Source organism: Cardiocondyla obscurior, linkage group LG01 (genome assembly GCF_019399895.1).
Source record: "Cardiocondyla obscurior isolate alpha-2009 linkage group LG01, Cobs3.1, whole genome shotgun sequence".
Classification (NCBI taxonomy): Eukaryota; Metazoa; Arthropoda; class Insecta; order Hymenoptera; family Formicidae; genus Cardiocondyla; species Cardiocondyla obscurior.
This window is the reverse complement of record NC_091864.1, coordinates 8697982-8721894: the sequence shown is the minus strand read 5'-3', so window position 1 is coordinate 8721894 and position 23913 is coordinate 8697982. Positions and strand designations below refer to the sequence as shown.

Here is a 23913-nt window from a genome sequence, read left to right as displayed (position 1 = left end):
CCTGCCGTTTCCCTCAGCGCGATCTTGGTCGCGGTCTCTCAACGAAATGTTCCTCGTCGTCGAAAGCAAGATCTTGTATTTATTTTATTTTATTTCAGTTTATATTATTATATCTTTTTTTATTTTATTTTATTTTAATGCGAGCTAATGAGAGAGATAAGATATGTAGAGTCAGGTAATAATAAAAATGTTTGTCCGCTGCTGGATGCTAAATGACGAACGCGACGATCGAAAGTGGAAATGTAATAATGGGATATTCACGACGTTCTCGTTGGAGCGATGCACGTTCGCTATATTGTCATAAATGACAATGTATCTAATTAATGCATTGGATTAAAAATAGCCAGTATTGCTCGATTAATTGAATTAAAATTATTAAATTTAATTAAATTAATCAAGTAATGATTTGAAAACAATTTAAATTAATAAAACGTTTATCTCTATTTGTCTAATTTGCGCGTGAGAAGGAAAGTTCGAAGATTTCTGTCGCAGGGGTCGAAACCACGGACCGGCCGCGGAAAGGGCCTTCGCGTCCCGCGGATAGGGGATGAGGGTGGAATGCGACCGTTAGCTCGGTTAGCGAGAGCAAGTCCGAAGTCGCGTGGGGTGCGGCAAAACTAGAGGAGAGCACGGCTATCGATCGATAGCGACGCCTGTGCAGTGAGCGGGCGCCCGTAAACCCACGATCGACGACCATCCCGGAGGGAGAACAATCGCGTCGTCTACCTCGGCGTGTCCGACGCGAGTGCCGTGAACGGCGCGGGTGTTGACGTTGCGATCTTCTTTCACGTGCGCTCGCCGGTCGGGGATCGCGATTTCCCTGTGTTCTCAGCGGGTTCGTCTTCCTCGGGCTTGACTCGTCGCGATCCGCGTCGTCATGCGGCTGGCGGCGCGGGACACCCCAGGTGCGCCGAAAGTGGTGAATATTAGTGCGTATTTATAGAAGCCGGCTGTCACCAAAAGCCGCAACAAGCCCGTGATGAGAGCAGCATCTCGGGACGAGAAAGCGACTCCGGCGCGGCCGACGCACGCATTGTCGCGTTTAATTAGCGCAGCTCGCGGCGCGCAGTTGCGCTACAGCTAGCTCGCGATTATGTCCAGTCTGCAGAAAACTGCCGTGGAGGCAAGTGGAGCATGGTCCCTCGCATGTTTCTATTCACGGATCTGCGATAAAAAAAGAAAAAAAAATGCAGGGAAGCTGATTTCAAAGTTAATTAGAGTGTGAAGTAATAATTCGATTAAAATCGAGAGATATTAGGTTTTTTTTATTTTGTATTTAGTATTTTTCGTATTTAATAGATAGCTTTTAATTAGCTGGGAAGTATATTTGAATATGTTAGAAAAGAGGAAAAGGGTAGATGCCAGGTTTGCTCTCGATGGAATAACGTTTCTTTGAAAAATACAGGCACGTGGAACATTACGATTTTTCGAGTCTGACATTACCGCGACGCCTTAAATCATATTTTGTTCTTTAAAACCGCGTGCTCTGCTCTTACGGAATATTTTTAGCGTTTGTCAAAGATTAGCCGGCTTTCCGGACGGCATCCGGTCAAAAGTTGACGTTGAGAGAAATTTGCTGATTAGAAAACGCACGATGATTTGTTCGACAAGCGTCGTGCCACACTGAACGATAGTCGATATCCGGCTGGCAAGTCGCGGTATTAATCTTGAGACAGGTCTCGAACCTTGACTTACGAGGAATACATAATTATCGATCGCGTGGCTACGTATGCCGACGTCTATACATCAGCTGTAATGATACTTAACTTTCAGCTGGCCCTGACTTACCATTGGAAATTGTACTTTTCCGCAAAGAAAGGGAATAAAGTTTAGTAAGGTATAGTTAATCGATTTTGTCGTGGAGGATAGAAATAGACAAACGGAGGAAAGAGGAAGAGAGCGGGAAACAGCAGCGTAGTAAAAAAAACTTGGCATACACTTGCCACTAATTGAATATTGACAATAATTAGAATTTTGTAATTTGAAAAAAGAATTTTTTTTAATTGAGAAAAGAATTTTTTTAGCTTCATTAATTTTGTTAAATTAATTTTAACTTGTAATTTTAATTCTTAATTCTAATTTTTAATTTTCAATTATTATTAATTCCAATATTATTCCAAATTATTTTCTTGACGGGTTTACAAGAAGTAGTAAGTTAAATAAATTATTAATTGTTAGAAATTTAATTTGGATAAAACTTCCTGGGAAAAAGGGAGCACGGGAACATTTTGTGACCGTTGCATTCAAAATTATTGTGAAATGCTCAAAAGTTGGTTCAAGACAATCAAAAATACACTATTTAAAAATCGAGAAATATGAATGTTTTTAATATTCGCGTTGGGAAAAAATTAGTTATTGATGCCGATGCAATACTTCGGCTTTTTCGCGTCATAGGTATATTCACCGTGAGACAAAGTATATTTCACCACGCCCACGTGGTGACGGCGTTGCACATACAAACATATAAGACATTTAGCACCTAGCTTGCACATTCCAGGTCTACAGATTAGATCAAGGACTCGTGATTAGATAACAATTTTTCCATCTCCGTATTGATCCGATATTGGCATATCACATGTAATCTATTAACACTTCGATCTCGCCATAATTATCTTTTCCGCCTATAAATAAATTTACTCCTATCCTACACGTTTCATGAAAATAATGTTGTAATAATAGTACTGGCGCTCCACAAAAACTGCATATTTCCAGTTAGTACCTTTGCCTGGTCGCTGCACATTAAATTATTGCCTAGAGGCGAGAAGTTATAATTTATATTTATTTATAGTCTATAAAAAAAAAGTTCCACTGTATATGTACCGCTTCAGTGATAAAATAAATTTATGACATAATATTTGTTATTAATTCTTTTTTAGCTCGTGACTTAATAAATATAATTATAACTTTTGAACAATAATATTTTTATGAGAAGTCAATTTTTATTTGATATGAAGTAAAACTAATATAATCTGGATATCCGATTAATTAATAATAAGATTAATACGATTTTTTCCTTCCGACGTTTTAATCAAATATAGCCGCAGCGAAATGGAAACCGTAAATGCTTTTTGGAAAGGTTTCCGTATAAAAACGAATTTCTCCTCACCTTAATTACGTTGCCTCCGATTCTAAGCTGTCCCCCGTGTGTCGCACACAGTTATCGTTTTGAAAACGGAGAAAAATCGTCGGACGTTCGGCATAACGTAAGGTCGCAAAGACCGGAAGAGGGAAAAACGATCGAGGTGTCGTGCGGCGAACGGAACAATTAAATTATAAAAAAAGCAGACATCCAGTGCAAAATGTCAGAGAACGTAACGAAGCCGGCCTCGCCGATACCCACGGTTACGTGCGCGCAGTGCTGCGGTAATGACGGTGGTGACAGTGGTGGTTCAGGTACCGGTCCAGGTGGTGGTCTCACTACCATGCAGTGCCCAGCTCTGCAGGTCACCTCGCGGATGCTGCGATCGCCGAGCCACGAAAGCGTCACCACCGACCTGTCGCTCTTCAGCGTGTCGTCGATCGCCAGCGATCTGCGGAGCGCTAACCGGCTAGTCACCTTTAAGTCCTATAGCGACGCGCAGCTCACTGGGCGCGGGCCATCGCCGAAACCGGATTCCCGACAGATTCAGAGTAATAGGTTCGTCAACGAAATCACTCTCGTACGCCGAGCGTAACGAAGTCGTCATTATGGTCCCGTAATTGTCTCACCTACTTGTTGCGTTTCGCGGTAGGCCGGCGGACATCCCCGAAATCCTGTGGTTCGAGGAAGAGAACGAGCTGATCCGTAGCTGCGGCGTTCTATCGTCCGCGCTGGGGCTGCGGAAAAGTTTCAGCACGAGCGACGTATCTCAGCTTCCTAGTCCGGACGCGGCCGCAGCTGGCGGCCTGCGGACGGCGGTGTCCGCGCTGGCGCTCGACACCGCTCAGCGTAATACCCTGCTGCTGGAGCACGCTAGGCTCGACCATGCCTCGAGATCCTGCAGCACCTGGGTCGCCGTTGGCGAACCGGTCGCTAGCACGTCCCAGCTTCCCAGTCCGCACGGAGGAACCGCGCAAGAGCAACAACCCCAACCGCAACCGACGCTCCAACAATCTTCCTCCAACACTCAATCGGCGCCGCAGCCTCCGCCACAGCCTCCGGTACCACCACCGCCGCCCGTGCCCTTCACCGGCGCGGACCTCGTTAGGTCTGTTAATAAGAAGGTCCGGCAGAACTACATACGACGAAGGTCGGTAGATAAGGTCTACTTCCTGTATCCGAAGCACATAGTTATTATAAAAAAAATAATTAATAAATTAGTTTGTTTTTTTTTTTATTATTTGTGCAAGATTTTATTTTTTTTTTACGCGAGAAAGTTACCTAGCATCTTTCTTCAAGCTTATTCACATTTTTTTGAAAAAAAAAATGACAATTTTTATCTAAGTTTCGTTAAGATTGAGAATTGTCTTTTTGTCACTGATAACTCAAAGCGTTATTTGATCGAGTCAGCTCGCTTCAAGGCTCGAGTGTCGCAGGGAATAATGTTTCACTTACGTTTCATTAGACTGCTAACCACGTATCGCGCTCTGGAGCGCCTCTCGCAGAGCGAGTTCAATCTGGACCAGCTGGAGGCTGCGGCCACCGCGGCTCAGAGCTCCCACGGGGCCACTTTGCTGGTCCCCGGTACAACCGCCAGCGTCGTCGGCGCGTCTCTGATCGGCCGGAAGGAGCGGAATCACGCGCTGACGGTGCGGGATGTCGAGCGGGAGCGCGGGAACCAGCTGTCCAAGTATGAGAGAAACATGATGATCTTCAATTGGCTACACACTCTAGACGACAGCGCGGTCGTGGACAGCATTGAGTAAAGGAGCCCTGGACCTCCTCCCAGTCCAAGTCTCCCAGGCTCCTACGGCAGACTTCGACAACGTGCGACCTATCGTGCCTAAGTCTCTTCCTCCTCGGTGTCGCTTTATCGGGGGACCGCTTCATCGACGTCACGTTGTCGCATTCCGGAGAGTATTCGCAAATACGTAAGACTTCCGATTGTTGCCAGCGGTATTGAATTGTGACGTCTAAAGCAAAGAATTATACGCGTTTCTTTTCTGCACAACTATTTATTTATTTATTTATTTATTTATAAAATTAAGTAATAATGTGGGGGGAAAGGGTTTAATTCTTATATTTGATAAAATGGAAGAATAATATGCGAATCTCTTTTGATCTTTGTTCTTTTCGATTCTTGCTCAGATTAATTTCTGGTGACTCGTCAAAGCGTTAGGTGTCATTTATTTATTCTTCGTCTATTTAGATATTACAAGATGCATTTTAGAGAGGTGCATCTAAAAGAGAAAAACGATTTGACATTCAATTGAGATAAGATAGCGTCGTCGAGACGAGATGGTTGACGAGTAATTATGTAATTTAATTTAAGCATATTCAGATTCGGATTAAGATTTACAATTGTCTGATAAATTGAAAAAGGAATTCGGTGTGATTTTGTCACCTGGGAGGCTCGTGTTTCGTTAAATACAAATGCATGTTTGAAAGGGCCAATTTATTAGATCGTCTCCGTGGTATACGGGTCGATTTCACATCACACGCGTTTGATGTCATAATCCAATATGCCCGCAATAAACGAACTAGAAACTGTGAGTAGAAATAACTATCAAGCAAGAGATCCGTCCCTCCTCGTCCAGCGATTGATGTCGCTAAACGAGTGTATCCGATGCATTTCGCGCGAAGCGGAATTCCGTTCTACCGGCTGCGCTATAAAAAATATTCCCCGTTTCAACAGATGTAAAATTACGGTGTAAAACATTATTTTTACCGCACAATTTGGCATCTATTGCGACGGATAATATTTTTTAATGCACGTACGAGACATACGTGTACGCGAAGTGCGGGTCTTGTAGCGAATTGGGTCGTTTTTGACGATTATTCTACGTCTGTGAAATTGGTCTTTTTCATTTTGCGAAATTCGAGGGAAGAAAATTTATAATTCTGACAGAGAAACAAATTGTTTTATTTTAACGAGTTTAATGTTTTTGATGACTGTAAAAGACAGAACTAGTTTTTAAAACGATAGAAAACTGTACAACTCTTGCAGACGCTATCAAAACTCTAATTTTTTTTTTCTTCGAACTTTACAAAATGTGGGTCAGCTTTGCAGACGTGATTATTCTACACCGATGTGCACGAGATATATGCAAATTGTCTGAGATCGGATAAATGTAGACTTGTGATAACGCGGATCATAATGCGCTTTTAAGCTGACGCTACGCTACATGCTGTCCGCTTCATAATAATATTAAAATTAATATCATATTGTTATATTTAATCATAATAATAATATTAATATATTATATATTTTTATATTATAATAAGTGATTAAAATTTCACCATTTACGGGGGGTCCGACGTGTTGTTCGCATTTTTCTTTTTTTTAAATAATTACTTCATGTTAGTTAACGATAATTAACATTCTCTGATGTCATCGAAAAATCGCTTCGCCGACGAACGATGGATAATGAAGGAGCGCGAATTTAACGAACTCGCTCTCCACTCTACTTGCGAACTGTACACGAACATATAAATACGTGCGTAGTCTAGCGTTAGCTTAACAGGTGTTCTTACGTATACAATTAACGGAATGAAGCATCCCGTTATCAACTTTTCCGTCTCAAGACATACATTGTTAAAAGTAAAGGTAAAATAATACTTTACCGAAACTTTGTGATTAAAAAAAAACAAGACTTTTCGAGCACGTTGTTTCAATTGTATCCCAAATTTTGAAGAGTATTACGTCTTGTGAGGTGTTTAGTATCATTTTTGAGAGTTTGAATAACTTTAATTCAGACTTAAAAAGTATTTTAGTTCAAATTTAACTGTAAAAAAAATTTATTACGTAAAAAAGAAGAAGTCTTAAACTGTTAAAAACGATAGAGCGGTGAAACTTCTGCGCGCGTTTTTAGAATAAATTTAAAATTATTACGTAAAGGTGTTTCAACTGACAGAACATCCAGCATCGTTAAATTATTTAGCGAAATAGATGTCGGCCACCTGAAGATCGAAACACTGTTTCTCTGCTATTGCTCTTGTATTTCGAATAAAGTAATCCTTGTCACACGCATTGGTGTGGAATAACGAAGGCAATCGACGCGATTGTTAAAAACAAAACTGAGAAATCGACTTCGAAAGTATCCCGAAGTGCGGTGCGAGGAGAATACACTTGCAATCTTAGCATTCAGGCGATCAGCCGGTTACATAAATCTTTTATCTATATTTTATTGACATAATTCGTCGGTTAAATTCAAGAAGTAACTTCAGATTAAAAATATTTCTGCAATACGACGGGATTTTCGTGCGAGATCTCATTAAACCCTTAATAGGACTCTTCTATGAATCAGTATGCCAATTCCGTTTTAATAGGACTTTAGAGGCTGATTTTAACGATTATTGAATTAGTATAATATTTTAATAACATTTCCGTGATAAAGTTTGCATTGTAAAGAAATCAGCGTAAGAACTAAAAGACTACACCGTAGAAAACATATCGATAAGAAATTTTTGATCGACGGAATGTTAAAAAAAAAAAAAAAAACGCATTGAGAAGCGTCAAGCTTAGATCGACGAAATTTCAACAATAATTGTAGACTGACTCCGTTTGGGATTTTTTATTAGAAAAATTGGCGATAAGTTAGCATCCGAAATCAAGAAAAATTGAGAAGAGATAATCGTGCGGGGAGATTGAATTGAAAAAGGAATTTGTTTGTTAACAAAATGTAATTCGGAGTACATGCCTAAGAACATTTAATTCTATACGTGTTCCGTATGAAAGTCTTAATTGTTCTGTCCGTCTAATTAATGACAGATCAGTATTACGGCCCGACGAGATACCAAAACGGTCTTGGAATAGCAAGTAAACGCGCGATTAATGTGCTTTTATGTATATTAAATGTTTCCTCCCCCTCGTATGTAACATTCGCTAAGATCGCGACACTATCAGGTGCGGAAAATAATGGAACAAACATAAGATTTATTAAGTATATATCTACATATGTACAGACCTTGTCTTTGTAATTAAAGATATAAAAAAAAGTATGAAAGTAAGAAGAACGAGATGATGATTCTTGTCCCGAATTCTTTTTGCGATCATCGAAAAGGAAAGAAGAAAAGAATCCCAGGTTTACTCTCCTTTTTATTTTTAAGTTACTTCAGACATATAAAACTTTACGTATACATTTACAATTAATTTAATTTAAATTATCTGAGAGACATATGTGTAGAAGTAAAATAATTTTCTTTACGCATAAACGAGCATGCAATTAAATTTTCCGAAAATGATTAAACGACAGTTTTGCAATTTAAAGGCGTTTTATAGGCGACAAAAATAAAAATGCGCCGGATAAAAAAATAACAATAATTATTTTATTTTAATCTCCACAACGAAAAAATGTAATAATGTTTTTATTTTTTGCAAAAAAAAAAATACAAAAGTCGCCCAGCACTTTTGGCAATTATTTAAGTGTTCACACACGGCTAACACGTGTTATATACATATATTTAAAATGTCGATGCAACTGAAATTAATAGCGTGACAGAAATTAGCGTACGTGACTGGAAAGGTGATAAAGTGCGGCTAGGGCTACAAAAATAAAATTAGCGGTAATTGCGAAGCCGTTCGAGCACTCGTCGACATGACTAAAAAGCTCCTTGTAGGCGGACACCGTCTTTTTCATCGACGACGTGTCAACCAGACCTGAAGAGGAGTCTTTGAAAAGGAGATCCCTTGTGCCGTTGAATGGCCCGTAAATATGAATCGGTCTTCGCGCGTTTACGCGATATCCCAACCAGTCCTCCATTTTCAACAGAGCCAAAATGGTGTTCGACCAATGGACCTCCTCGTCATCTCTCTTGCGTCCAACAACCTGAACAGAAGTGCAAAATTACTTGACTCGTGCAAAAAAAAGTTAAATAATTAGTTTTATAAAATCAATCTGAAAATTAAGTATTAATATTACAAAGATATTATTATATATTATACATACTCTATGTGTATATGTATATTATTTACCTCGCTGTCAATTGTCACCGATAGCGCGCAGAGCTCGTCAATATTAAATCCTGGATATTGCGCTAAGCTTCCATTTTTGCATAAAATACGATACAGGTTCCAATCGAAAGTGACATCTACGTAACAATAATAATTTAAAAAATTAATACAATTTAAAAATATTTTTCATAATTGCTACTAAAAAATTACAAAAATAAATATTAAGAAATATTTCTACATTTACACTGATACCTTAAACAACTGACATAAATTAAAGGTATATTTTACAAGATTGCACTTCCTAAAATTAAAAGAATTTGCAGTAACTACTTCTTCAAGCTTCTACGCGTTTATAACTACGATAGTTTCTTACCGTTAAGAATATTCGACATTTCGACAAACGCCAAGTCGCCGGCTCCTTCGGTGAGGCATCGCAAGGCACCTTTATCGCCGTAATATCGATTGGTCTCGTTCGCCGCACAAGACGTGTTATTCTGTCGCTGGCAGCTCGAACAGAGTTTAGACGCAACGTTGGAGGAGATCTTTTCGTGCGAGTAATTGGGATCTTCAATCCCGGGGGTGCAGGCGCCGGATAATAGCTTGGACATCAGTGATGGGTAATCGCAGGATTTAGACGAGATGATGTTCTCCAGCCTGGCGGTGTTGATGAAGCTCAGCCAGCTGAGACCGCCGTACTCGGGAAAGCATGCCGTCCTGCCTTTCAAGTCGTGGAAGTTCTTTATGGGGTAGAAGTCGTCCTTCGGTTCGCGCACCACCGCAAGCGTTACGCTGTTCTTGTCCAGCTCCGTCTCGCTGTATAAGACCGTCGACAGACCGTAGACTCTGCAAGAAAGGTAACAAAATTGCTAGGTAACGTAATTTCACGCGCTTAGATTTGGAGGCTTCCTGCTTACGTTCGCGCCAGATAGCCGTAGTTAGAGTCAATGACGATAATGTCCGTCAGGTTATTTTGAATGTCACGGAAACATTGGAACGTGGAGTTTGCTTTGAGACAGGAGATGCTGGGCTGCACGCCGAGAGCCTTCGCCGCCGTGGCCACCCACTTGCACTTGTTGGTCTCCAGGTCACCGATGGTGCACCAGCGGATGGGCTTACCGCAAGTCTGGATGGCCTCGACGTCGGTGTTTGTCCTTCCCTTGTTCAAATACGTGCCTATCGTCATCTTCTCGAGTATGTCAAAGGCCCAGCTGTCCTCTTGGATGACTCTGCTCAAGGTAACAATCCAATCTTCCTTGTATTGTTGCTGCAGCCACTTCAGCAACTTGGGCTTGAGCGTGTCCGCGACGTCTCTGAAAGAAAATAGTTCTAGATAAACGTTTGTTCAAGTAAATTACTTTGAAAATATAACCCGAGCAATTTTTTTTATTTTTAAAACTAAATTTTGAAAGCGAAAGAAAGACTTCTTTTTCTTCTTGTATCTTCGCTTACTTTTTGGCCGCGATGACACTCCAGGGTTGTTTCAACCACGTGCAAGGGTTTTCAGTGCTCAAGGGAAGAACTGCGCCATTAGGACATAAAAATTGATATGATTCATTTCTCTGAAATAAACGAAGAGCAATTAAAGTAACGGCGATATAGTACATAATTAATAGCTGCTCCACACAGTGAAATTCTAGTTGTTAGTTTCAAACAAACATTCCACTTACTTGGAAATACTCATAAACGTATTCGAGAGCTACGTATGCCACTTTGCCGCCACCGCGAGCTAAACATCTCAAAGCTCCTTCGTGACCGTGATGATGTCTACCGGTAGTATAACTACAGGCCTCCTTGTTATCACAAAGATCACATAGCTCTGGATATTTTTTCTCTAAAAGATATCATATCATTGATTATTAATTTTTTTTTTAATTACACAATTTCTATTCCCGAATTTATATTATATTATTTAACTATTACTTAGTTTTATTTTGTAATAGAATTTATATTTATCTTCTACAAGATATTTAAAACCACTATTTTAAATAAAAACTGGTAAAATAATTTTATCAACTAGAAGTAAATGTATTTTATGAACTGCTGCCCGACTTACTTAGTTCGTGATCGAAGGAGGAATCAGCGGCCCATTGGCCCGGTCTGCAGGCTTTCCCAAAGAAATTTCTAAGATTTCTGAGCTCGCTCTCGATGGCGGTGACATCGTTGTGGCACTGCGCTGGGTTTACCGCGTTCTCAAAATACTTGAAAATGTAATCGTTAAACCATTGAGATTGACTGAAACCGGGATGACAGAAGCCACTACCTCTCAAACGTTTGATACGCTCGTTGGGAAGGAGATTTGGTTGCGTCAAATCCGCGTGGATCACCGCCACCGTTTGGAATTCAAAGTCTTCTATAGAAATAAAGTGCATGCCATTTTAATACAAATTATTAAAAAAAAAACATTATAATTAATAAAGAAAAGACAATTATATATATATTTAATTATAATTTTCTTTAATTTATTGAATTTTCGATTACCCTCCTTCCTGTTCTTGTGCCTGAGCTGAATAATGGGCTGAATGTTGTGCGGATAGAATTGTTGCGTCAGTAGTAGTTCTTCCGCATTAAAAATACCGAAATCGGCCTCGCCTTCAGCCAAGCGGATTGAGCACTCGGCGCTGTCCGCCACTCGCAAACATGATACTTGACTTTCCCCTCGTTGTAGAGCAATGCATGTGTTGTCGCTTACTATATCGGCAGGTGCGCAGAACTTGTCTGAAAAATCAGAAATCGATCAGCGCAAGCATTGTCATGAGCGAGATTTGTTGATTTTTGATAATACTGAATAAAAACGATCGAAATATACATATATTGCAAAAGAAAAAAAGAAGTATAAACTATAATTGTTAAAATGCATTTACTTTTTATCTGCTATTATAATTATTTTTCACCTTAATGTTAAATGCATTTTTATTAATACAATTTTCAATATATGTAAAATAATTATTATAGCGTATTTTATACCGATAAATCCGTTGCGCCAACTGTAATCATATAATTTGATTACTTCCAAGATATCTGTCTATCTGATACTTGATAATGTCTAATAATGCAAAGAGTAAGCGTTATCATAAGTCGCTGACGCGAACTTCTTAAAAGTTGATCACTCACTTGAAATGTTCATATATCTCAACTAGGCACATAAATGTATTTGCACAGAATAAAAAGTTTTTAAGTTTTAAAATCTTTTAAATATAAGATTAAAAAATTCTGCTTTGGAGTCATTTTGTATCATTAACATTATAATATTGTATCACTTTAATATTGAATATTAAATATCCAATCTCAAACACTTAATATTATGTAATTAATATTAAATATTAAATACAAAGTGCAAAAATATTAATATTTAATTTAATTTATTGTAATAAATTTATTTAAATGTTTGATAATCAAGTGATAATTATATATATTGTATAATCCTGAGCGGTTCTGTATTTTGCATTTTGTATTTTGAGTTTTGCATCCAGAATTAAATAATTAAATTCTTTTTTCAATAATTAATTTAAAAATTTCTTAACTTTTGCACATAAACGTTTTATAGTAAACATATCTATTTTAATAAAATACGTAACTTACATTGGTGGTATTCTGCACGCGCGGCCGCAATGAGCAGATATACCCAAACGAGATTCCTCATTGCGGACCTGGAGGCAATATCCAGCAAGGGTTTGATATGAACTGGCGCGATTGAGCCGTTTTTCAGTGCGGACGGCAAAAGAGGAACTAGGTGTGCCTCTTCACACGAACCAAAACTGATAAGAAACCCCTGATAACAAGCGCACACGCCCCGTATATACATACACCTCTGTATTATTATCATCATCATTTCTGCAACCACGTTATCCTTCAAGGGCTTCGATCAACGCAAATCGACGTCGATTGGAAATACCGTGGCGTTCGAAAAAAATTGTCGGATAATTCCTGCCTCAGAATAGAAACCTTTAACGACATTCTTTCTGCAATTTTGTGATAGATATAGCATTAATTTGGAATAAATTATTTATTTGAAATAACTAATTATAAAATTATTTATTTCTAATAAAGTGCCCAATTGTATTTAAATAACAAGTTAAAAGAACCTTTTACGTTTTGCTACCCGGAAGCTCAAGTTATAACAAAACCGGCAAACGCACGAGATTTTAATTATTATTAATTTCTATTTTTTTTTGTCTTTAATTTTTATTGTATGGTTTGCGTTCTTTAAACTTTTCGATACTTATTCGTCGATGTTTTCAATTTTTACCATTTTTTTTAATTACGTCACGACGAGAAGTCATCAATGACGCACGTTCCACGATGCGTAACAATGTATTACTTGCTTATCAGATGACGATAGGTTTCTACGAAAGTGGTTGATCAGTGACTAACTCCAATACTTCTTTGAGAAAAAAAAAAAAAAAGTAGAAGAACGTCCGTTGATTTGCGTTTATAAATTCTATGTTGCTGCGTGTCCTTAAGGCAAAGTTCTCTAAAATTCCTGGTAGATTATCTATTAGGTAAACGCGTGTCTATCATTATCTATCTTTCCAAACAGATAAAAACAGACGCGCGTTCACCTGATAGGTAAATTGATCGGGAACAACTGGCCCTAACTTTCTTTTTTTTATATTTTTTAAATTTTTTTTTGTACTAAAAGGTTTTCAATTTGCAATCGTCGACGTATTTCACGGTTCTGTTACATGGAAAACCATGCAACGTTCAGCACAATGGTTTACGACTGACTTTGTATTCCCAATAATGAAGAAACTGCATTTGTGCGATGCCGCATTGTGCCAGGACCAGCAAAATACGCGGATGTCGCTGTAAAAATTATACACGCACGAGGGTGAGAATAATCCGCCGAATAAACGCGAAAATATATAAAGCTGCTGAACGCGAGCTCCTTCGACTACCTGTAGCGAGAAATCTTGTACGTTTGAGAAAGAGTAATTTATCGATTTTTAAATTAAAATTTAAATAAATAGTTAATTAATTAATTCTTACAAAAATGATCGTGCTGGCGGCGCTAATTGTAATGATTCTTGGTACGTTGGTACTTGGTGAACAGGATGTGAACTGGTGGTAATTTATCTCAACGCATCGGAGGCTGCATGCACCTAGAAAAACAAGAAATTAATATAATATCGAGGTGACATTAAATTGTGTAAGAAAATGATGTAAATTTATTATAATTTGGTGAATATGACGTCATCTTGATATTGTCTTGACTTCTGGTTATTCTTGAAAATGCTACGCGATAGCTGCGATGGACCCCGAAGAGAACAGAGAGTCAAAATAATAACAATTTTACGTCCAATTCTGACAAATTTACGTCAATTTTTTATCGTGACTCGGTTAAATTAATATCAATTTGATTTTCTGTTCTCGGGAGTTATTAACACTCACAGGTTTGCAGGATATAATAGAACGCATGCTACCGAGGAGGAGAGTGGTCACTCATCATCGACATTCGTTTGCGTGGACGGCACCGTAGTGCCGTTAGCGAACATCTGCGACGGTATCTCTGATTGTCCGGACTCGTCCGACGAAGTCGGGACACTGTGTCGCCACGTTGTGTAAGAAGACGTTTTCCGTTAATTCTTGCCGTTAGTCGCTAAACATCGAAAGCCGGAAGTCTTTGATTATTTTTACCGAGAGTGAAAGGATCGAGACACAGATAAGACTCTTTTTAACGTACCTTGCCCAAGGAGACAAGAAAAATGTATCTTGAGCACTTTCTACGTTCTCTGAAAGTAAAGCATAGTTAATTATGTTAATTTCTTTAGGATAATTAAGTGATCTACAAATGACGTGTTGTCGGTTCACTTACTTTTGTATCTTCCGGTTTTTACTTCCTTCCTTCCTTCCTTCCTTTCTTCCGTGGCAGTATTCTGGATTATCCTGACATGTTGTAGCAGATTGTAATAGATTCTAACGATAACTATAATTAAGTAAATTATAAATATAATTAAATTTATCACATTTATTGCTAAAAATATCATAAAATTATAGCTGACTCCAAAAGCAACTGTATTTTCTTCTCAGCGTACTTTGCGGTTTATTCTTTTTTTTCTTTTTTAAGTATTTACGGGAAATATTTTATATCATTAATTTTTTCTTTGCAGATGTCCCACGTACATGTACAGGTGCAATTACGGTGCTTGCGTGAGCCGCACGGCACGATGCGATGGTCTAGCGAATTGCGTGGACGCCAGCGACGAAGTCTCCTGCGATCAAGATGCTAGCGAGGTCTGCTCCGACAGAAATTTCCAGTGTTCCGTTTATCGAGAGTGCATACCTATTGCCAAAGTATGCAACGGTTAGTTTACCTTCAAACAGAACATTGGGTTACGGTAACCCGGAAAAATTTTTTTAATTTAAAAACGTTCGAGCATCTTGAAACTTCATAAGATTGCACGATACAAGGGCAGGCTCAAAGAAAATTTTATCCTTTCTTTGTCAGGCTACAAAGATTGTTTCGACGGAAGTGACGAAAACGCGACAATCTGCCGCGAGTACACATGTCCCGAGCACACGTTTCGGTGCTCATACGGAGGCTGTGTTCACCAGGAAGTGGTTTGCGACACCATAAAGGATTGTGTCGACGGTACCGACGAGGATTCGAGCATGTGCACGGCTCCCAACTGCCAGGATCAGGAATGCTCTCAGTGCCAGTTTGTTGCAACTTTTGTTTTGCTTCCTCTTGATTAAAACCTCTCTTATTCACTTTTTATTGCAGGAAGGAAGAGTTTGCGTGTGAAAACAGACGGCAGTGCATACCGATGATTAAGGTGTGCGACGGCACTCGGCACTGTGCGGATGCATCCGACGAGAGCGCGAGATTGTGCGAAACACGTGAGTACGTACGTCGAGTTTGATTCCCCTGTAAATATTCAAAATTAAATTAATCGCAATTAATATTCTTTTTGTTATAAGTTATTATCAATTAATGCAAATCCTCTTCAAGCTCCCGAAAAATTCTTACCCGCGAGATTGTACGATGAAGATCATAGATTGCTCCTCACTTTTGCAGATGCCCGGAGAATTGGTTTCGATGCGCTTACGGCGGCTGCATTCGGCCGGAGCTCAAGTGTAACTCTCAACTTAATTGTCACGACTGGAGCGACGAAGATGAAAATCTGTGCGGGTTGACGTTGCCCGACGGCGCCTGCAGATTGCCCGCCGCAAAAGCGGGAGTTTATTACAGGGTGAGCGGGTGCTCCAGGTGCCGACCCGGTGAGGTCGTTCCTGAGTTCACGCGTCTGGATTACTTTTGCGACGTGGAGAACTCTCTTCAAGGCGCCAGAGAGATCTACTGTCAGAGTAACCAGTGGTACCCCGCCATTCCGAGCTGCGCCTTTAGTAATGTTTTTCTTAATTAATATTCTTAATTTATTATTAATGATTATTAACATTAATAAAAAGTATCTGAACTTGGCAAACTGCGCGACCAAAACTTTTTAAGTTCTTTTTTTCTGTCAAATTGATTATCTGTTTGTATGCAATTAATCGATGTGTTTCAGGCAACGAAACGGAAGGAGTAACGTGCCCGGCGTTGACCGAGGTGCGCGACGCGGTCAAGCGATGTGAGGCAATGTGGGGCCCACACGAGGGATGGCTGTCTTGCGACCGAGCTTTGCCGGTTGGTACCCGAGTGTTTCTCGAGTGCCCAACGTTCTACGAGCGTCGCAGAGGGTCTTCCAGCGTCGTGTGTCTTCACGACGGTACATGGAGCCAGTCACTTCTAAGTTGTGTTCCTATCTGTGGGAGGAGAGACTCTGCAGGTGTGAGAATTAAGCTGGCCCTTAAACATTTAAAACTTGTACAAGTTAATTAAACAAATTACACAAATTTATTACACAATATGTATAATAGTTAATAATAATTACCGCTCTCAGCGGCGGCGTTAATCGTGAGAGGCTGGTCCGTCGAAGAGGAAGAGACACTGCCGTGGCAGGCCACCCTCTTCTCGCACGAAGATGGCCGGTGGAAATTTTTCTGCGGCGGTAGTCTGATTGCGGAGCGCATTGTAATGACCGCTGGTCACTGCGTCTGGAAAACTGCGGCCAACACGATGCGCGTAGCCTTCGGCATTTTCTCAAGCGACTTGAATCAAGTGGGTGAAACCGCCCAGGTGATCGACGTCGAAAGCATTGAGCTGCAAAGCGCGTATCAGGACCACGAGAGCAACTACGGCTCAGACATCGCTCTGCTGATCTTAAGGAGACCCGTGGTCGTCAACTTGGCCGTGGGACCAGTCTGTGTTCCTCGAAATTCCGACGCGATATTACATGAGTATCAACAGACAGGAGGACTCGGTTTGGTCGCAGGTAAATCCATACTCTGCATCAAACTGACATAATTAAAAAGTAAAGTTTGCGAAAAAAAATTGGCGAATATAATATAAAATTCGTAAAGACTGAACGCGGTTTTGAGCAAGTTTATTACCACTATTTGTTATTTTTCTATGGCTCGCTACCAAAAATATCAATACGGCACGCTCTTGAAGACCTAGACCGCGCACTTTGTCGTATTTTCTCGTTGTTACTTGTCGACAAGCATCGACCGATCCAGTTCATTGCCACTACTAACAAAAGAACCGATGCTCGTCGTTAGGTGATTGGCCTAATTGATATCAATTACCACGTCATTTTCGAGACAAAGAAGCTCGCAGAATTTGTTCGCGACGGTTGCAGAAAGATACCACACGATCAGCAGACAGCAAGGTGTGAGTAGGCTCCGAATTATATTTCTTGTGCTGGTACGACATCGTTTGCAGGTTCTTGAATTCGCTTAAGCCAAAACGCGCATTCTGACTTCCGTGAAAGCCCGTGTTTTTTTGTCACGTTGCAAACAATTCTTTTGTGAATTTTTTCCAATTCTATATAGTGTAAATACATTCAAGTTAACTGTGATTAACGAGCCAGGGTTTCTTTTCCTTCAAGTAATTATTTAAAATCACATGCGTGATTCCCGTTTCTTCTACATTGAGTCTGAAATAGAATTTGAAATAAATTTATATATATAAACTGTGCAACGATTTCTGAAGTTCAAAACATGTTTTAGGCATGGGACTGACAGAAAACGATACATTTAGCTCAGCTTTGAGGGTGACTACGATGAAAATTATTTCGGACAACGAATGTCGTCGAAGTCAGAACAGGGACTTTCGAAAATACATAACTTATACTTCCTTCTGCGCTGGATGGGCAAATGGAACTGGGGTGTGTAACGGAGATAGTGGTGGTGGTTTGGTGCTTCAGCGGCCGAACTCGAGTGTCTGGGAAGTTCACGGGGTTGTTTCTGTAAGCCCTCGGAAACCGGGTACTAGCATATGCGATCCAAACTTTTATGCTGTTTTCACGAAGGTATTCGAACATATATCTGTAAATTTATATCGACAACTATTTTTATTTGCATTTTATTCATTACTATTTTTACCTGTAATATACCTAATTTTAATTGTTATTTATAAACATTTTTTGTTTAATTTATTAATTTTTATTACATTTTTTCATTTAATCATGTGCTCACTTACTTAGGACCTAAGTCTTAGATGGTCAAGAAATTCAAAGTAAACAAAATGATGAATTCGTCAATCCTGGGGTTTCTCGGCGCGGGAGCTCCAAGAACGCTTGAGAAGTATTAGGAGGTTAAGAGCTCTATGCTCCATGATGGTAAGAAACAAAGGAGTAGCAACCATTACAGAAGCGTGAACACGCGACCTCGGAATTAGCGGGAAACAGACTCTAGCCGTGCCAACTTAATTCTCCTTAACCTCCTAATACTTCTCGAGCGTTTTCGGAGCTTCCGCGCGAAGAAATCCTGGGATTGACGGATTCATAATTTTATTTACTTCGAATTTCTTGATCACCTAATTATATAAACGCATGATTAAATTCCTGTTTTTATTTAATTGTAATTAAAGATTAAACAATGTAAAAAATTATACAAAATAAGAAATATTATATATATAAAGAATAATAACTTAAAAATATGAATCTGATGTCTGAATGTGGATTTGAGTTGTATTTAAAGAAACAAAAGATGCTGTAGTATCATATAAGTATATTAGATAATATTTCTTTGTCATAGGTTTCCGTCTATGCCAACTGGATTCACGAAATTATAGAGAACATACCTGTGATCGGTTTATCCGACTTTAGTGAACAACCAAATAGAGATAATATCATTATTTAAAACTCAAAGAGTTTCTTTTACAATAAAGACCTAAAAAGTAAGTTAAATTAATTGTAATATGTTTTCAATAAAATTAATTTAGACATATCAATGCATATTCAAATATACGTATGTATACGTGGCAAATACACGTATTATAAACCAACATATTATTATTAAGAAATTTTATTGCTTGTAAATTATAGATATAATTACGCAAGACAAAACTGTCACTTTATCTATGTACTATTGTCCATTTTATTTCTTTTTTTTATTTTTGAAATCGCACGAAGTCTATTATATGCCTTTATCAGGTTTTATGACATCACAGTCTGATAAACCGCTGACTGTAATCTATCAATACTACCACAATTTGTCACTTTTTTTTCTCTTAATATATTCATGTTTCAATTCAACGCTGTGACTAAGTAGGTTTTTCATAGCGCATTTATAAGATTAACAAAAAAAAAAAAAAAATGTATAAAGTTAGAAGTTTAAAAATATTACAATACAAAATATCCTACAGAAATATCTCAAAAATACATAGAAAAGATTTCTGTACAGTGAGATAAAATTTTTTTGTCCTCGCAGATTTTATACATGAGAAATTTGTTTCTTGCGTCTGATTAAGGTACTTGAAGCTCATCTTTTCATTTCGTGCCCGGCTATCGGAAGAATTTATTATAAAGAATTAAGCGACGCCGAAGGAAACAAATAATATCAAGAAATATTGAGGAATTTGACAAAGCTGATTATCTCCTCGCCGTCGAGTGACCTGACAATGCCGGAGATCAGAGAAGCAAACTTGATCAACTGCAGCTAGTATCCTGACATCTCCCTCGTTCTCTGGGCGCAGTTTTGGTGCGATATATGTTCGCGGTGAGCTTGATGTCTTCAATAAATTACGTCTCGACGGCGAGTTTCTCCACCGGTTCGATCGACGTCGTGCCGGCAGAGATATATTTCACGACCCGTTTCTCTCGGCGCCGCGATAGAGGAAAAGTTCAGGATCCGAGAGCGGGCGGGCACTTTGATAACACTGCCGTTTGTACGAACTTTTTGACGACGCCGCCGATTACAAAGACGAGTTGGCGCGAGGAGTTCTCAAACGGCGGTGTTATCTTTTCCCGATCGTGAGCTTAAACACTTCCGCAAATGTGTACCTCTAGAAATACTGATTCTTAAATGGAACACTGGGTTGCGCATTAATTAAAAAATATGCTTTTTAAAGTTGATAAATTAAGTCCTAAGATTTGAACAAAAAAAAAAGGATTTGCCAAGATGGTGTGCCATTTGAGAGTCAGACATTTTAATTATTATTATCTAATATTTAAATGTATTTATGTAGTAGGAATTAACTTCTTTTTTTCCCAATCGCACCAATTAACAATAATTACATTTATACGAGAACCCATAAAGTTGTTTTTCTTGTAAAAAGTTACGTGAAATCGGAAGTTGGGATATCATTCAAAAGTAATTAGTCGGTGTCGTTTTGCTTACTTTATTGAACTATCCGACGTTCGTGCGTTTATTGCGTCTTCATCAACGCTGCAAAAGAACTGTAAAATAACAATGTGATCGTAGTAAAAAAGTAATTTTCAGTATGCGCATGTTTAACAATAATTCATATATAAAATTACATATATTTAATCACAAAATGAAATTTTGCTATGTCCAAAAAATTGTCCTAATTTTTTTTTTCAAGATCAAGATTATGTCATTGTTTTACTTTCGCTGAAAAATGTATTTATACTAAAATGATTTTAATACCATTAAGAACGTATCGTACAAGTTAGTTTAGTTAGATATTACATTACAATGGAGTGAGCAAATTTCATATCAATTAAAACAATGGCGATAATCTTGTCTAATTTTTAATTGCGTCAAATATACATACAAAGGAATAAATTATATGTTTATGAAATAACGTTAACACGTCAACGGTCGCAATGTCACATAGATACTCAAACTGTCATAGAAAGTAATGGCTGATCGCAGTTAGTTAACAAAATGATTTATACAACAGCGGCCGTCAAAATGTTACGTATGCAGTGATAAAACGCCTGTATTTAAAATGATCACGAAGAACGTAGTTATAAAAAAAATTCGAATAAATATTCTGATATGATTAGAGTTAAAGAACTTGTAAAAAAAACTATTTTGTACAGTTAAAAATGTTCTAGCTAGAAATCACTTTTACGTACACATTCGCATTAATCGTGCAAATCGAATTAGTACGCAAAGTCTTTCGAAGAAAATCACTTTATCTCTAATTGCTTTCTTTTTAACCACGTTTTCGAATAATCTGAAATATGTCTAAGACAAATCTTGCCTTTTGTTGCGCTATTGTATCAATACGTTTTAGAAATGTGCAGACAGAAAAAATCAATAATTAAACGAGCTCGATCGTGTTCATAAAGATCAGGTACATTCTCGACGCGATTGGTTACCGTGTGAATATTATCAAATATCCGTGTCTTATTTACACAATTATGACAGTGATCTACGTGTTACACAATCAGAAGATGAATAAAATTGGTAGTTTCTTTCTGAAAAACTAAAAGATTTGCTAAAGAGTAAACAAAAATAAATATCTAAAGATGTTTAAAATCGGAATAAGGCGGATATCCGAAAATTTCACGTTTTCGTATGCTTCTAGTAATACTTGTTAATTAGTCATCAGAAGCAACACCGAAACACATTGTGTACATGCAACACGTGCATAGATAGATATCACAAGTGTGTTTCTTCTTTAATTTACTTCAATAATATTTATATTATTTGAACTATATTCCAAATTATTAGACAATACGTATGTCAAACTTTTTGTCTATGTAGATGACTTTGTCTCTTTATTGCCTCCCTCAAGAGGTAATCGAAGTCCTCTTCGTTGGCTCGAGACACTGCGTAGGGGGCACTTCTTATATCGTCTGTTAAGAAAATAAAAATTAGAGTTGTAAGATAATTACTAGGAGATATCTACGTCATATAATACGATTTATGTTTTTACCAAGATCGGAATATTTGGATTTGCAAAAGGTTCTACGACCTCCAAAGCACAGATCGTATTTAGGTAGAGACGGATTGTCATTGCCACGTTCTATGGCTGTGTAGGCGTCAGTATTGTGCAAGAAAGTAACAAAACCGTAATTATCGCTGAAATCAATATTGCATATAAGATTATAATTTTAAGACAAAAACATTAATATAATATTAAGAAAGCGATAAAGTAAATACGTACCCGCGTTCACGAAGATGTATACTAATATCGACGATAGGTCCAAATTTTTGGAATCTTTCACGCAATTCAGCTTTGGTGATTCCTTCGTCTATACGTCCCACATATATCACTCTCCGTTCCTCTATTTCCCTTTGCTTTTGTCTGTTGTACCAATTGTCGTAGGGATAAGAATGTAATGGTGCTCTATTAAAAATACATTATAAAAATAGTGTAAAAATCTGTTGAAATTTATATCATTATATTAATAAAATTTTATATATACAACTATCCCTAAACTTCTATTTAGCACTCGACACGTTACTTTATAATAAATTATAGCAGAAAATTCAGTAAACAAAAATGTATCAATAAAAAAGGCATCCATGTATTTTGAAAAACATGTTCTACCTATAACTATAGCCATGACGACCGGTGAACGAATATCTCCTATAGCTATCACAATTTCTTTCGCGATCGCTGCTGCTATCTCTTCTTCGACGACTAGGCCATTTATTCCTTCCAAAATTTGAAATACAGGAAGATTATTATCAAATTTTTAAAGAATTTAAAACATTTCTGCTCAAATTAATTTTATTCACGATCTAATGCATTTTTAATTTAAGTTATAAAATTTTAATAAGTAACCTTATAAAAAAATCTGTATTAATTAAAAAAAAAAAAACCATAAATTTTAATAAAAATTAAGATTAGAATAGATAGATATGTAAGTTAATCTAGAAATTTACTTTAAAAAAAAAGTGATTATTTTAGAACTGTTTGCATGTTATATTTTTCTTCTTTTTGTTACATACCTAGAATGACTGGAAGAATATTGTCTGGAGGATCTAGATCCAGATTTAGAGCTAGATCTAGAACTAGATCCAGATTGACTATAAAACCGAGATCGAGATCGAGAGCGGGATCGGGACCGATAATGAGATCGTGATCTAGAACGTGAATATCTTGATCTTGACGAGGCAGAAGATTTCAAGCGAGACGAAGATGTGCTGCTAGTTGAGCTGACAGAACGTCGATGACTTATCGTTCGCCGACGAGTGTTGCTACGTCGACGAGATCTGCTTCTGCTGCTGTTTCTACTGTTGCTTCTGCTTCTACTTATGCTTCTGCTTATGCTCCTACTTCGCGTAGTATATCTTCTGTTCCTATTTCTACTTCGAGTCCTACTTAAACTTCGGCTTCTACTTCTCCTTCGGTATCCACCACTTCTTCCTTTGTTTCTACTATCACTATTGTTGCTACTTCTGCTCCTGCTCCTGGTTTTGTTTCTTGATATAGGTCGACTCGAACTGTGATCAACTCTTTTGCAGGAGTTTTGTTCTTCATTCTTTATATTTTTCTCCCTGTTGAGAATTTATATAAATTATTATGATTCGTAATTAGGCTTCTTAAAAATATATGTAGTTGGGTATTAACATAAAAACATTCCATCTTGAAAAATTGATGGCAAGAATAAAGTAGTGTTAAGTGATTTAAAGTGCT

At 38.1% G+C, this 23913-nt stretch overlaps 4 protein-coding genes across 7 annotated transcripts in view; 2 read left to right on the top strand and 2 right to left on the bottom strand.

Annotated features, from left to right (window-relative positions):
• Positions 1–139: 139 nt before the first annotated feature.
• On the top strand, positions 140–6433 carry LOC139104838 (uncharacterized). Its single transcript, XM_070660552.1, has 3 exons — positions 140–3637; positions 3732–4229; positions 4545–6433. The coding sequence occupies exons 1-3, from the start codon at positions 3300–3302 to the stop codon at positions 4843–4845; spliced, it is 1137 nt and encodes a 378-aa protein (XP_070516653.1). The 5' UTR covers positions 140–3299; the 3' UTR covers positions 4846–6433.
• Positions 6434–8157: 1724 nt separating this feature from the next.
• LOC139104749 (transferrin-like) lies at positions 8158–12876 on the bottom strand. The gene is made up of 9 exons (XM_070660434.1): positions 12612–12876; positions 11511–11747; positions 11086–11382; positions 10700–10863; positions 10482–10591; positions 9947–10342; positions 9406–9875; positions 9054–9169; positions 8158–8907 (listed from the first exon to the last, which is right to left on the bottom strand). Exons 1-9 carry the CDS (start codon positions 12859–12861, stop codon positions 8584–8586), a joined length of 2364 nt encoding a protein of 787 aa, XP_070516535.1. The 5' UTR covers positions 12862–12876; the 3' UTR covers positions 8158–8583.
• Positions 12877–14022: 1146 nt separating this feature from the next.
• Positions 14023–20584, top strand: LOC139107966 (modular serine protease-like). Its single transcript, XM_070666286.1, has 11 exons — positions 14023–14059; positions 14407–14590; positions 15140–15333; positions 15478–15688; positions 15754–15873; positions 16048–16376; positions 16538–16798; positions 16913–17344; positions 18081–18382; positions 19110–19251; positions 19825–20584. The coding sequence occupies exons 1-10, from the start codon at positions 14023–14025 to the stop codon at positions 19212–19214; spliced, it is 2175 nt and encodes a 724-aa protein (XP_070522387.1). The 3' UTR covers positions 19215–19251; positions 19825–20584.
• A 94-nt stretch (positions 20585–20678) lies between these two features.
• LOC139104693 (peroxisome proliferator-activated receptor gamma coactivator 1-alpha) overlaps positions 20679–23913 on the bottom strand; it is a 44305-nt gene continuing 41070 nt past the window's right edge. For 3 of the 4 annotated variants that reach the window (XM_070660337.1, XM_070660354.1, XM_070660346.1), the window contains exons 11-15: positions 23226–23774; positions 22822–22929; positions 22435–22617; positions 22204–22349; positions 20679–22123 (exon numbers count right to left, since the gene is read on the bottom strand). In XM_070660337.1, coding sequence (XP_070516438.1) covers positions 22011–22123; positions 22204–22349; positions 22435–22617; positions 22822–22929; positions 23226–23774 — 1099 coding nt within the window. In that variant the 3' untranslated portion in view covers positions 20679–22010. The remainder of the gene's footprint in view (positions 22124–22203; positions 22350–22434; positions 22618–22821; positions 22930–23225; positions 23775–23913) is intronic. The other variant, XM_070660363.1, reaches the window with a different exon arrangement.